This window comes from Micropterus dolomieu, linkage group LG22 (assembly GCF_021292245.1).
Source record: "Micropterus dolomieu isolate WLL.071019.BEF.003 ecotype Adirondacks linkage group LG22, ASM2129224v1, whole genome shotgun sequence".
Lineage (NCBI taxonomy): Eukaryota > Metazoa > Chordata > Actinopteri > Centrarchiformes > Centrarchidae > Micropterus > Micropterus dolomieu.
The window spans coordinates 15,122,947-15,137,946 of record NC_060171.1 but is presented as its reverse complement, the minus strand read 5'-3'; the positions used below and the strand labels follow the sequence as shown (position 1 = coordinate 15,137,946).

Genomic DNA, 15,000 nt, shown 5'->3' with positions numbered 1-15,000 from the left:
TAGACCTTCTCATTAGTGAAAGAGTGAAGAGCATCACTATGACACATATATTAATTACAAGTTGAATACGAACAGATAGTCCCTCATCAGGTCGGGACTAATAAATCACATTTACAGAGAAGCAGAGCGGACAGAGCGTCAGAGTACCTGCGCGTAGCCAAAGCATGTTGATGTCCTTGAGATGAAAGCACCTGAAACAGAAGATGAGAAGAACAATTCCTCTCTTTTTTTCACATGTTTCTCTACTCGGGCTGAAAGACTTTCTTCTTCAGACCTGAGAGATGCAGATCAGAGTAACAAATTTGTGTGTGTGTGAGTGTCTGTCTTAGCGTGCATGTGCAAAAGCATAATGTGTGAGTGTGTGTAAGAAAGGCTCGGAGAGTGTTATAATGAGGATTATTCCTCAGTCATGAGAAAGGGCTGTACCAGGCAACCACACACAGCCCTTGTCGCACACAAGCACTGGTCGCACCGGCGGACCTGGCTCAGGAGATTACAGGAGTGACAAGGCTGGGACCTGGACATGGAGTGAGGTTGGAAAAAAACTAAACACTGCAAATGTGAGGGCGAGTTTCAGGGCTAGACAAAATTACAGAGCATGGCGAGAGAGAGACAATGAAAGATGAAGAAGATATCGAGGAAGAAAAAGTTCAGGAAGGGTAATGAGGACGAATAAAAAGAAGAAGAGCAAAATGTTAAAGAAGGAGCGGTAAAATATGATTATTAGAATTCAGAATCGTCTGTCAAGAGAATAGGCTCATGCAAAATAGATGAATAAAAACCCTTTTGTTTTTAACTATTGTACTTCAGACAGAGCAATTCTGATAAACGGCTGCAGTCACTATGGACATGCTTAGGTTATATCTGTGGCAATGACTATTATAATTTATGATGACACTCAGGATGCAGACACACATTCCACGCTGTACACCAACCTCTCAGTTATTACACACACACAAATACAAAAAGTGAATTAATTTAATGAAGTTTGGTTCAACCACAAACAATATTTACTGGCTAAGGATTACTGGTCAGCACGGATGGGAGTGAGCTACAACAATGAAAAATAAAACCTACACGTAAGTACTGTAAGCCTCGCTGCTCAAAAACAATACATTCCTCTGACTGTAATTCACTGCTAAACCTATAAATCAGATGAACCATCCAAACTTGTTTCACACAGGTTTTCCAAGATGGATGACGGCCTTTGCATCCATGATTCACAACTACAGTGGGAGTACAGTGGGACGTAATAGAAATTTTGACATAGTAACACTGGTGATGAGTTGTTCATCTTTTAAAGGCAAGATGATCATGAATGTGACTAATTCATCTTCTGACTCAGATGGTTAGGGGGTGAATATGCTCAAAGTTTTTATTTCTGGCACATACAGATTAACAGCAGTAAACAACCACCTGAACAAGGTCAGGAACAAGACAGAGATATCTTAACTAGCTGAAACAGGTTTCTCTGCTCAACCCTCACCCTTAGATCCTTTATCAAATAGATTTGAAATCCTCTTCAATCATTTATCAAATGACAATTGAACACCTGTTCTAGGTATGTGTTTACTTTATGTCTTTCATCCATTTTGACTGTGATGAAGACAAGAGTAGTGCTGAAAAGTCTGTTTGCATTATTAAAGGCTGCAAATTATTCTGTGTGTTCCCGTACCTTTTTCTTCATCTGGAATATCTTGACAACTATTGGGTGGATTGCCATGACATTTGGTACAGACATTCACGGTCCCCAGAGGATGAATCCAACTACTTACATTTGCGATTCCCTTGTTTCCATCTAGTGCCACTGTCATTAGCAAAATGTCTCAGAGGCTACTGAATGGATTGACATGAAATATGGAACAGACATTCGTGCCCATCTCAGGATGAATTGTAACAGCTGGTGATCCGCGGACATCTAACAACACCAAGGTCAACACTTTGTCCAATACTTTGGTTTATAACCAAATACCTACAAAACGAATGCCATTATACTGCCATTAATGATATTCCCTCAGCCTCAGCTGTACCTTCTTTTGCACTAAATTATCAAATGTCAGCATGCTAACATGCTAAACCTAAAAGGTGAAGGTTAATTAGTCGATTGATATGGAAATCTACAACCACTTTAATGATAGTCATTGTTTTGTAACAAAATTGCCAAAAATACATCTATACCAGCTTCTCAGTTTTTAGGATGTGCTGGTTTTCTTTGTCTTAGGTGGCTGTAAACTGGATATTGTTAGAAGGAGTAATTTAAGGAATATATTTTTATGATATTTTATGGACCAAGCAATTAAATGCGAAAAATATTAGAAGATTAATTTGATGAATGAAAATAATTGTTAGTTGCAGCCCTATCTCTGACGTCAGTAGCCTGTTTACCTTAAAGCACCGCTGTGCCTACGTACAGCCTTACAGAGCTGCTACAGTGGCTATAGACTCTCATACTAGTTTGTTGCAGTGGCAAAAACTATTCATCTGCAAGGCCATTTTTTTTTTAGTAATCTCCAAAACACTGTACACAACCCAGTCAGTGTGGATTACTATTTAATCAAGCGTTTGGTTGACTTAGGATGGGGCATTACATGAACTAACACAACACAACAGCAATAAATGTCATGCTCCTTTGTATGTTCATCATGATCTGTGAGTGTGCGAGCGACTGTTTGTTGTCTAAGTGAGTCAGAGAGGAGAAGGTCAAGTTTTGGGGGGGTTGGTGGTTTAGCTTGGTTTCTCTCAACAGGCCAGCCTCTCTCCACCCTGAGTCTGCACTATCTCACCTCCTCACCCTGTCTGCTCACTGTCACTCTAATGGAGTCCAAGAGAGCGAGAGCCTGGGGAAGGCCAAATACTCAAGGAGAAACACCAGTCTCACCTCATTGTGTTTTAACAGGCACTGAGGCTATGCCAGGAATGTACACTGTGCATTAGCGTGAATGTATACATATTTCACTAATCCGATTAAAACACAGTTTATCAGTGTCGAAATCCATTATAGTGCTGTGTTTGTGTGCTTCTGGTTGAGTGTGTCTCTTTCAGGTAAAGGGGAAGATGAACAAGGACACCAATTGACTAATTATCAAATATATAAAAGTTGAAGTCTTATTGATATTACTTTTTGTCACAAATTTAAGCTCAAGGTTGATTGCCCTAAAGCCCTAATTTCCAAGATATGAGAGGGATACAGTTAGGAGTTTGATATCACTAGGGTTAGTTGAGATAAAGTTAAATAGAAAAATAAGCATCAAAGGCGGCACCTACTGTATACTTCTCATGGACAAGTTGACATTTTAGTCCAAGCAAAAGTGGCTGAAATAAAGCCAGAGTACTTCTTACTCCCAAAGCAAGAATGTAAACACACTAAATTCCTGTCAGAATGGCAAGGAACCTCTGACAGTCATAGATGGCTGTGTATATTTAAGTCAACACTCTGTGTATACTATAATCAAGTGTTAAGTCTCTCTACAGATAACTTGTTATACATGAACCACACTATGTGTTTTTATGTGCACTTGACTTCTCCTGTAATATCTGACATTAAGTTTCTTTAAAAAACTATTAGCTATTAACTATTAGTAAGACATGAATTTTGTGGCAAGTTGTAAATCACAAAGTGCAGCGCAGTGAAAAACTCTTCAAACAAATGTGACAAAATGTCTTGCCTGTCATATATGAAATTTACAGCAGGAATATTATGGACAGAATACAGTTCACAAAGTCATCCATATTCTAAAGTTGTGAGCAATTAATTGGACGCGATTCAGTGTGCAAGTCAACAGACACAACTCATATATAGCCTACTACAAGGGGTTGGTTGGGATAATAATACAGGAAAAAACAACAAACTGTGGGAAAATCTATACCAATTATCTCATTGAATTAAAATTATAATATATATTATTGTATCTTTATCATGAAAATAATATGGGGCTAAACATAAATTACCACTTATCTGAACTGATTTTGGTTTATTAATGGTTGTTTGCCATATGATGATCAACACTACATCACTGGCTGAAATCACATTGCTCATGTCTGTCTCTAATACACACATTGTGCCACAGTATCCTTGCAAAACACACAATTTATCTTGACTTGAATTCCTACACCCTTCCAATGCTCAACCCCACCCTCCTCCACCTCGGTTTTTTCTTAGGATTCCCTGTTCAACTTGATCTGTTACCCATCACCAGCACTTTTGCTCCCCGCACCCATTAACAATTCTTGCATTTTTAGTTTTTAAGATGAACAGCCAACAACAAACTTCTTTGGTGAAAACAGAGTGAACTGTTTGGGAAACCTTCACCTGAAATTCCTATGAGATCACTAATAGCCTACTATAGCAATTATTATTGTGATGTCAACCACCTGCCATGTGTGGTGGTGCACCATAATAAACCAGGCTTTTTGTACATGCAATACACCAGGTAAAACTAGAATTGACAAGAGCTGACAGTTAAACACATTTATTTATTTATTTTTACTTCTCCACTAAAACAAATTCTTCAGAAGTAAAGGGTTGTAAAAGTAACACAAATCACACCTTTTGTATTCCACTATCAAGTTTCTGTACAATGAGTTTTAATACTAAACTGTATTGATAGCTACATATAGCCTACATGCCTATAATAATCAAGAACTCTTACCTTCAAAAAATCTCTGTAACGCTTCTGTTTCACCTACCACCTCCATCCTAGCGGGTCCCACATAAAAAATCCATCAAAGTCTCCCCTTGTCCGAACAAAATCGATTCGGATCGGGGAAACCTTCACATGTACATCACAGTGTCCAGATGATCTTCTTAGTTAGCCTACTAACTTAGTTAGTTTTAGTTCTCATAAATCCAACGCTTCGCGCGGAGGACTTCTTTCTCCTGTTCGGCTACTTGGCACTGGATTGACGTGCCTTAGCCAAACGCCTCCAGTGACGCTATACGGTAGGCTACAGGCTATAACTTCAAAACTATCTGTCTTTTTTTAATTAAGGTGCCAACATTAAAACACTTCCCTTCAGGCGCATCTTCACTTCAGCTCCCACAAGCTTCATAATAAGCACGGGTTTACATTCGCATAAAAAATACCTCAAACCAGTCTAATGGAAAAATCGATAGGAAAATATAAGTTTTTAAAAAACGCTTGCACATAAAAGTTGGCTAAATTTGATTCCCAAGTCCCCCTGTTGATTCTCTTCCTCCTTTGCCTCTGCCTCTCAGACAGGATGTGTGCAGTAGAGAGTCGGAGGAGAGCAGCTGAAGCAGGTGAGGGATGTGCGCTAGGCTGCATGCACACTTGAAAAAAGTAGCCTAGCTACTCAACAGTTGGTTTACCTTTATATTACCCTATATTTTATTGTTAAACAATATTCCTTACCTCATATAAGGACCTATAGAGCCGCAGAGATTAGTCGATTGGTTGGTTATTACAAGAAAATTAATCGGCAACTAATCAATTTATCATTTCAGTCGTTTTTCAAGCAAAAGAAAATAACTTTTGTGGTTCCAGCTTTTCTTTGCCATAGGCCTATGTTAGTCAATTAAATATCTTTGTGTTTTGAACTATATTGCACGGACAAATCACTTTGGGCTCTGGCAAGTTCTGACTTTTTGACATTTCATAAGATTTATCGAATACAAAATAGCAGCAATCCATAATGTCGTCCATAATTCTTGATATTTGAAATAAATAAACATATCTTTCTTGAAAGTTTTAACAGGATAGGCTACATTTATTATCATGCTCTAAAACAAAGCAGCTTTTTTTGAAAGCTCAAATACACTTTCTGGGTAGAATTTGAAACAAACTCATTACATAAATTTGGCCTAGACATCTTATTAAGCTGATGATACACGGGGGCAACTTTTTGAGTGATGTTGCTGGGCAATCTTGTTTGTGGCAAGTCCGACTATGTTTTGAACCGATAGCGGCGGTGCGGGGCGGGGGGCGGGTGGCGGAGTGGTGGGGGAAGGGGATTACGGTAGTAATCTTTACTCATTACCGTTGACGGCAACGTTGCCCTGCACGATTGATCTAAAAGTTGTTCTGTGTATCATCAACTTAAGTGCATGTCTTTCCATCCTTGAGAATTGAACCCTCCTCTGTTGCTCCTCTGGAGATTTCTACCCTTTTTTCTCTTAGGTTTTTGCATATTGAGTATTTTCTTATATCCTAATTTAGGCTGCAAAAAGATAGACGGTAATAGTTACTAGGGGGGAAATAGAAATTAAATGAACATGACTTTGATTTAACTTTATGAAAGCACTTTAAACTATAAACACTACATGCAGTTAGGTCAGGCCTGAGGATGCCTTGGGAAAAAAAACATTCCAACACACTTGATCTAATGTCACTATGTGATGTCAAGCACAGTTTTAACCTGATTCACGGCTCTAAAAATAAATATTTTTCTCTCCCCCAGCAGCGTCAAAACATTTGTGAAACTTTGATCTATAGTATTTTTTTAGCGATTTGAAAGGCTTCTGTGGGGGCCTTTTGAATTCCTCCAGCTTAAACAACCATACAGTAACAGGAGTGTTTTGTGTCAAGGCTTCCCAAGAGGAGGATTTGAGGGAATGATCCATTTCTCGAAAGCTTATCAGCTGCATCCCCCCTTATAACAATGCCACTGTGTGCAGCCCCCACAGCCTTGACACCCCGCCACCCTACCCCCCACCCACATGTGAGATGCTGTTGTGTTGTCTTGTTCCCCCACAGCTGGAGCATCTCTCTCTCCACCCCTCCACCCCTCGGCTTTTCCTCCATTCAAACCAAACAACGCCTCCGTTCTTTCAGTCACACTATGCAGATTGTTTCAGAGGACAAGCAAGAAAGAGAAACAGATAGAGGCTGCCGGGGACAATGAAACAGCTGGCTATGCTAAAGCAGTTCATTTTGGTATTCTACATTTCTTATCTCATATAGCTCTGTAGCTGCATGTGCGTAGATGTGTGTGTGTGTGTGTGTGTGTGTGTGTAGTCGACTTGTACAAAATCTTGCATGTTGTGTGGAAATAAACCCTGTTGGCAACATTTTGTAAGTTAAGGTTAGGTAGGCCTATGTAAAGTTAAAGTCATTCTCCATAAAATAAATGTAGGTAAGTCAAGCAATATCAAAAATAAGCATATGTGTGTAATGGTGAAGTTAATATTAAAAAATATGTAGCCTAGCTTAAATGATGACAAGTGTCCTGATATATCAAGAATGATGGACTATGGAGGGGGTAGTCAGCCTAAATGTTGTGTATAGACATAGCATACTGTATTATTGCGCCAATTCAGGTTGGATTTTTTAGGCCACTTGGGGGAAGCAGAACAAGCTGAAAAAACAAGCAACAAAATATTAGCACCATAAAGTTGACATGTTAGCAAACATGTTAGCCTATTTACAAAGAGCAACAAGGTCAAGGTGTTCCTTTTTACTCTGGTCTCTACCAACTCCTGAAAAAACTTCCTGGCTCTGTGGGTTTGGTACTGAATGCTTCAATGTGCTAACTTTGTCTGCGCTTTGGTAAGCAGGTAGTTTACTGGGGGTATGTCAGAGCTTTCTTGCAGAAAACAGCTGCCTACTGCTGCTGCAGGTTGATTAAAGTTGAGTTTGAAGGCCTGAAAACCACACACCTCTGGGGTTGTAGTTTATCTTCCAGCCAGCAGGCGGAGACGTTCATCTTTAATGAACAAGCTGGCGACATAATCAAAATGGCGATGCCTGGACCAGGTAGGTGGATGCGTTGCTATGGACACGCTTTTATATTAATTAAATACTATTAGTTTAAGCAACTTTAAAGATAACGGACGTGTATACTTCTACTTTAGTTCACTTTGTTAATTCAATGACTTAAAGAAAATGTGCTCGGTTTATTGCGTTTCTGTCTGTTTGTCTCCATCAAGGAAGATCAGCCAGTGGAGTTGTATCCTTTAACATGCATTCTGCTGAGTACGTCTAAAGGAAAGCCTTGCCAAAAGGACAAGAAGACAGACGCCTTTCTCTCTCACTGACAGTGTGATGATGAATGAAATCACCTTAACTGGGCACCCAGCTATCATCTGTAACTTTCCAGCTGCTGCTGAACCTGACAACGGCCTACTTCGTCTTTTATTTTCTGTTCACTCTTGGCTTGATCATTAGAAAGAGTGAGTGCTGAAGAAGTTACACTGTCCCAGGTTGTTGTTTCTTGTGTTTTGCTGTACCTGCAGAGAGCCGTGAATGTGTCTGTTGCTTTCAGGCTTGGTCCTGTCATATCCTGTTGATGCTCTGGTCTGTGATGTCAGTCTGCTGTTCCTCCTGGCTGCTCTGGAGTTCCTCCATTTCTTCTTTGGTGAGTCTCTGCATAATAATTCTTGTATTGATTGCATGATTATACATTATTGCTTAGGCTACTATTCATTTCCCAAAGCATCTAGCATAGTTTTTTAGTTTGATTACATAGACTGTATAATTGATGAACTGTATGATTGATGATTTTTTTAAACTTTCCAGGCTGCCATTATTTACAGTGTATGTCAATACATATATGGAAATATTCATTTTCATATTTAATGCAAATAAAAAAATAAAGAAATGACACTTGGAGACAGATTCAAGGCATTAAATAAAGGCGGTGTTGCTTATGTATATCCAGTGCTTCTTCTTACCTGTAACTTATCAAATAAATAACCAAACACACCTCATAACACTAATTAGTAGCTAAAAGACCAATGAGAATTCTAGTAGCTTTTGTAGTTTACTTAATTCTCAAATGGAGTGACATACATCCCAGCAGCTTTCAAATTTGTTCTGCTTGAGTCTTAATCGAAGAGCAACCCTATTTCTTATTGTTTACAGATTTCATGCCTGGTGCATGGTTCTCAAAGTGGGGTCCCAGGACCACCAGGGTTCCTTGAGGGTGTTCCAGGGGGTCCCCATCAAACAGGGGAATACTTTAATTTCACTATATTTGGATCCAGAGTGTGAATTACATAATGATAATCGGGGGGTTAGCTTTTCTTCCAGGTTGTAATGGAAACCGAGTGCAGTGTAGGCGCGTACTTCAGTTAATTTACAATGCTTACAATATCCTTGCTTGTTTAATGTAATGTCAGGAGTCTGTAGATGATGATGAATCAAATTCATTACACCAGTTCATGCAAGCCCCATAGAACACAACAACTTTTGTAGTCACCAAGTGTTCTGGAGCAAAACTGCCAGCAAGTCAGACACGCTCACACATATCTACACTGAATGGGGGCAAAAACAAAAGTGTTGCATTTATAATTTTGTTCAGTATATTTCCTAATTCTTATCATTTCAAGTTTTAGGTTGCAACTTGCTCTTTTTTTTTTTTTTTACAACACAGTGACAGAATGGATGATATTTTGGTTATAGGTTTCATACACTTTTGGTAATAAATCATCTAAAAGCAAAAATCCTATCAGAGGGGTGACCCTGACACAAAATCAAATCAAATGGGGGTCTGGGGTCTTCTTTGTGTCAGTTTAAGGGGTCCTTGACGTGAAAAACTTTGAGAACCACTGGCCTAGTGCACAGAGTGCAGTTATTATAATTTAGGGTTTTGTTTTGCCCCTCATAAAGATACAGAAGGATCAAAACTGAAGTGAAAGAGTGTGAGAAATCCAGATTTGAATCTGTAGTATGGGTCAAGTTCTAAAAACGCTGGATTTAACATTTCATTTAGTTTGACCCTCCCTGCCCAGTAAATGCCCATGTCTTCCAAACTGCATGAACTCTGTTTGTAAGGCAGGCTTTCTGTTATGTAACAGCAGAACAACAGTAACTTACAACCCTCTTTCACCATCTTTTACCCTGTGTGTCTGACCCATGTCTGCAGGAGTGAAGGGCAACCTGACGGAGTGTGCAAACTATATTCTGGCCAACCTCATTGTGTTGGGGGCAACTATCCTGCTGACGGTCTACTTCCTGGTGTGGCAGACGTATGTGATGGGGGCAGACGTAATCATCAGCAGTGTCTTACTCATAGTCTATGGCTTAGATGGAGTTCTGGCTTTCATCACTTTAGCCCGACTGGCCAGGTCAGTTCCACTCTCATTACTTTTCATTACAGACAATTTATATTAAACCTCTCCAGCCACCATAGATGAGGAAGCTTTTATTGGATAACGTGACACATGAGATCAAAAGCAGTGTCCTTTTGACATGTCAGCATAAATGATAGACGGGCCAGTAAATGATGATATCTTGTGTCAAACATGGATAACATACTTCATTATCACATGAAGAGACTGGCCTACATTTTGGGCTCCATTTATTTTGATTGACAAGATATGTTGACGTAATTAGCATCTCATACTTTTGTTTGCTTTCCTTTTGTTCACGCTTTTGTTCATGAATGAAATAAGCCCTGGTTCCCTTTAGGACTTAGTTTGAATTATTGATATGGGTGGCATTCATTCAAGTGATACTGTATACCTTGAGCAATGTCGTCACATCCTCAAATTTTCCTCCAAAGATGGATCCGAGGACAATAATACAATCGATTCTTCTGAAAAGATGGATATTGTTTATTCAGGTGGTGGATGGCCTTTATACATTCATAAATCAGAGTGGGTTAAAATTCTAAACTAAACTAAAGATGCCATGTCATTTCCAAGATTCATTTTGGACAACTAAACATTATTTCACACACTTGCAATACTTTTGTGATTCACAAGTTTGTTCAGGTACAATTGGATGTATGGTAATAACAGATTTTTGATTTGTTCTTCTTTGTGTTTTTCAGTTTCTATTCATGAAGAAGAGTTCACTTCATCATCACGTTGTATGGATGTTGGACTGTTATTTATATATACATATTACTACTAATTACTATAATATTTAAAATGAGGGGGATTTTTGTTAAAGGTTCATCTGTGCTGCGAGGATCTGTCAGGGATCTCACTTTGGTGCCCTCATATATATATATATATATAGAAATATAGATATATATCTCTCTATATATATATATGTGTGTATGTATGTGTATGTATATGTATGTATGTATATATATATATATATATATGATTGATTAAGATTTCAATAGTGACCTCTGAATTTTCTTTTGTATATGTATTACGTGTCAAAGATAAAATCTATATTTGTGTGACTATTTATATTAAACATGCCACATTTAATATGTTTCATATTTGTTCAGCTTTTTTCCAGTAGAGGGCAGACTTGTTTTGATTAAGATTTCAATAGTGACCTCTGATTTTAGTACCAAAAATAAGAAACATTTTCTCATCCCATGTCCTCAATTTTGAGGACGTCAATGATTCAATAACTCAAGTCAACTAAAGTGTGGTCATGCTTGACTACACCTGCAAATAACCTTCCAGTATGCCTATTGATCGCAGTTGTACTAACTATTGATCTAACTACCTGACACTGACTCAAATATATATGCAAAATATTTAAGGTTAAAAATTTATGTTAGTTTGGCTCCTTAAACATTTAACTGTACATATTTGATGTCAGATCAGCACTCATCCTCTGCCTTTTATTCACACGGATGATCTCAAAGCAGTATTTTATTGTAGTATCTCTTAGTAATTTTCTACCCCACATTCTTCAAACAGGTGATTTCTCACAAGTTAATGATCAAACCAAGTGGCAAGGTTGCTAAAGTAACCAGTTTCAAAACAAATCACATTTCAGAGTGCCAGTGCTTGAGCAACAGCCATGCACATAGACAAACACTTTTCACATTTCATTGTGTGTAATGTAGGTGGCCAGTTTGTGTACAAGCATTTATATTTCCACCTTTTAATTGTGTCTCACTGCTGGTATAATATGCTGTGTGTTAAAACATGATCATTCAAGTGGTTGTTCACGTCCTGTAATATATTTATAATATAAGAGGGCAACTGCGTTACCTTAATGATTTCCTTTGCAGGGACAGCACACTACAGCTGGACAAAGAGTGGTCATTCTTACCAGCCGGTGACATTGAAACCTGGGCAGTGTTCCACATTGTTGCTCCTCTTTCATTCACCCATTTGAATCCAACTAGTTTAGACCAGTCACTACTTTGCAGCACAAAGTAAACCTGTGGAATTTAAATGATTTCACGACTGAAGAGTTTGCATATAACAATTTATTTAGGCCTATTTGTAATTGCATTAGTAAATCATTAACCTGTTTTTATTGCCATATAAATGTAGATAAGTTCACCCAGAGCATCTCATATAAGGTCTCCTTAGGGAGCTGGTGCTTCACAGCAGTGGTCAAAGGTTCACAAGATGATAAAAGAAAGTAAAATAAATAATTCTCTTACACAAAATAAAATGACTCTTCTGTAATCTTTGCTTTTTCCTACTTTTCCAAAAATTCAGAAACCCGTCCAAAACAAACTGAAGGAAAAGTCACACTTAGAGAACACACTACAGCTTGTAATGTGGGGTCACAAGTAGATATAGCTTCGTTGAAAGGGGTCACAAGGCAAAAGGGTTAGGAATCACAGCCTTACTGCCATGATTTACTACAACTTACATCATAAAGCACACCGCATGGTGACTGGGTAGCATAATCAGTGTGGGTCGTTACTGTTGCTTTGTGTTATGCGTTAAGTTAATGAAGCAGACGAGCGAGTTGCAATACAGGCATGCATCCAAGCTATCGCCTTTCTTTCATGAAGACTTACAGCGAATTGACTGAGAAAAACTTCCCATCGGTCGACCCACCCCCGGTGAAGTCTCCGTGGAGCTCCTCCCCTGTCAAGATTCAGTTACCTGCAGAGTCACCTCTCACACACCTGCTCCTGCGTTGCCTACTCGGCGACTGTATTCCTGGGAACCGACAACAAACGTCTGCTCTGTGTGCTGTTTACAGTCTTTCATACTCTATACTTAAAACAAACGCTTACATATATCGACGGTTTCACACGGAGGTTGTCCTGATCGGCTGCTGGCTGTGATGGCAGGCTGATGCTTCAGAGCACGTTTGTCACCTTGATAATACCGTCCGGAAACCACCGCTGAGAGTTCCTGGGGTGAAAAATACTCTTGTTTTCTTTCTTTAATGACTGCATGTTGGTTTCAAAGTTGTGATTGGTTACTGTGACTTATTATTCATTTGTGTTATTACGAAATAGCTCCTAATTGTATGAATTGTCCGCACATCAAGGCTGCAGGTTTGAAGTTATATTGACACTTGCTGGAATACATACTACTGAAATTTAACTGGTAATCTACGGAAGAAATGTCATAATGTAACATTTGGTATTGTGTCCTAAGAGTAAAGTTCTGCTTGATTAAGTAGCAAGAGAGCAGAAAACTGTCAGGTGGGTTATACAAGGCAATGGGATTGGACCCAAACTCAGACTGGTGCTGTTGTTGTGCAGATGTTGATAGGCAGGTCCAGGTAACAGCAGAGTCAGAGCTGGGTTCAGGTTGCTCAAAAAACAAAGCAAGAGGTACGTGGCAATTAGGAATGAACTGGCTAGAAGCAAAGCAAGTGAACTGGTATGGTTGAGTGGCTGTTGAGGGAGTGAGTGCAGTTGAGGAGTGGGCCAGGTACCTGCAGAGCAGATGATGGGGGGAACAGGTGTGTAGTTGGGTGTGGAAGTCAGGTGATGGGCAAAGGAGGGAATGTCCAAGGGTATCTGGTGGACAGCTTGAGGATGGCAGGTCTGGGGAGCTGGGACTTGGGACCTAGGAACCAATACAGAAATGTTAATCTGATGTCACCCACAACCTTAATTGCAGCATTTAGCTCTGTGCTGAGAGGAATTTGCTTTCATTTGCAACATGTTCATGAATAATCGCATGACATGCTGCACATTAACAGCCAAAAGAGAAGCACTGATTGCTAATTTAATTGTAAATTGAATTAGTTACTTTTTAGTTGACTTTTGTCCAGGATTGTTGTTCTCTGTGTGTTCGGCAGGGTTATATGAATGTTGTGTGCACAAATAGGGTTCATGCCTGTGAAATCTGACCTGATTATGTGTTGTGGCTGTTCTCTGTGCCCTGATTCAGAGAATGTACTCGTACCCGCCACACTGCACCTGTATACACAGAATCTGTAACATAATCATCAGCTATCATAACAGTATTCAGCCGGATGGCTGCGTGGCTTGAAATACATAAAATCAGATCACTGTTGTCTCTTACAAAATACTTACTCAGGAGCATGGAGCAAAGTCCAAAATGCTGGTCATACTAGAACAGACTCATATTTTTTTTTCAGACACATTACATAAGCTATCACTGCCAATATGTTCTAGTTATGTAGTATGACAATGTCAAAAAAAGCATTTATCTTGTAATTAGATTGATGTCTATGTTTTGTCATATTGAAGTAAAAGTTTGGATAAAATGTGATTGCTGAGATCAAGGCTTACTTTGATTATCAGGCTGAAGTCATCTAAAAGACAACCATGTTTTTACAAAGAGTTGCTAATGAGCATAATACTGTAAATGCTGGGTTTATTTCATCATTAATGTGCATGTCCGTAGTGATTCTTGTTGTCAGTCTTTCTTGCTGTTTTCCTAGATCCTTTGTTTAAGCTTGAAACATACACTCACCTAAAGGATTATTAGGAACACCTGTTCAATTTCTCATTAATGCAATTATCTAATCAACCAATCACATGGCAGTTGCTTCAATGCATTTAGGGGTGTGGTCCTGGTCAAGACAATCTCCTGAACTCCAAACTGAATGTCAGAATGGGAAAGAAAGGTGATTTAAGCAATTTTGAGCGTGGCATGGTTGTTGGTGCCAGATGGGCCGGTCTGAGTATTTCACAATCTGCTCAGTTACTGGGATTTTCACACACAACCATTTCTAGGGTTTACAAAGAATGGTGTAAAAAGGGAAAAACATCCAGTATGCGGCAGTACTGTGGGCGAAAATGCCTTGTTGATGCTACAGGTCAGAGGAAAATGGGCCGACTGATTCAAGCTGATAGAAGAGCAACTTTGACTGAAATAACCACTCGTTACAACCGAGGTATGCAGCAAAGCATTTGTAAAGCCACAACACGCACAACCTTGAGGCGGATGGGCTACAA

At 39.1% G+C, this 15,000-nt stretch overlaps 3 protein-coding genes and 1 long non-coding RNA gene across 12 annotated transcripts in view; 2 read left to right on the top strand and 2 right to left on the bottom strand.

Annotated features, from left to right (window-relative positions):
- The window catches only part of myrf (myelin regulatory factor), a 23,108-nt gene extending 17,931 nt beyond the window's left edge, over positions 1-5,177 (bottom strand). For all 6 annotated transcript variants that reach the window (XM_046037916.1, XM_046037918.1, XM_046037920.1 and 3 more), the window contains exon 1: positions 4,650-5,177. In XM_046037916.1, the coding sequence (XP_045893872.1) occupies positions 4,650-4,695 (46 nt within the window). In that variant the 5' untranslated portion in view covers positions 4,696-5,177. The remainder of the gene's footprint in view (positions 1-4,649) is intronic.
- Positions 5,178-7,303: 2,126 nt separating this feature from the next.
- Positions 7,304-11,103, top strand: LOC123962040 (transmembrane protein 80-like). The gene is made up of 6 exons (XM_046037923.1): positions 7,304-7,712; positions 7,886-7,905; positions 8,035-8,128; positions 8,221-8,313; positions 9,823-10,024; positions 10,732-11,103. The coding sequence occupies exons 1-6, from the start codon at positions 7,694-7,696 to the stop codon at positions 10,742-10,744; spliced, it is 441 nt and encodes a 146-aa protein (XP_045893879.1). The 5' UTR covers positions 7,304-7,693; the 3' UTR covers positions 10,745-11,103.
- Positions 11,104-12,015: 912 nt separating this feature from the next.
- Positions 12,016-14,480, bottom strand: LOC123961729. 3 transcript variants are annotated; one of them, XR_006822764.1, is made up of 4 exons: positions 14,113-14,480; positions 13,927-13,995; positions 13,506-13,639; positions 12,016-12,973 (listed from the first exon to the last, which is right to left on the bottom strand). It is a non-coding gene; the product is annotated as an uncharacterized LOC123961729 (long non-coding RNA). The 3 variants fall into 3 exon arrangements; XR_006822766.1 differs by having other exon boundaries at positions 12,017-12,973; positions 14,332-14,480; XR_006822765.1 differs by lacking the exon at positions 13,927-13,995 and having other exon boundaries at positions 12,019-12,973; positions 14,332-14,480.
- The window catches only part of eps8l2 (EPS8 like 2), a 26,114-nt gene continuing 23,822 nt past the window's right edge, over positions 12,709-15,000 (top strand). Inside the window, exon 1 of one of the 2 annotated variants that reach the window (XM_046037344.1) lies at positions 12,709-12,975. The gene's annotated coding sequence lies outside the window, so the exon portion shown is untranslated. Of the gene's footprint in view, positions 12,979-15,000 lie in introns of both variants that reach the window. The other variant, XM_046037345.1, reaches the window with a different exon arrangement.

Coding starts and splice junctions, on each gene's coding strand:
- LOC123962040 (XM_046037923.1), top strand. Junction 8,129..8,220: donor TGGCTTGATCATTAGAAAGA/GTGAGTGCTGAA, acceptor TGTTGCTTTCAG/GCTTGGTCCTGTCATATCCT. Junction 8,314..9,822: donor GTTCCTCCATTTCTTCTTTG/GTGAGTCTCTGC, acceptor CCATGTCTGCAG/GAGTGAAGGGCAACCTGACG.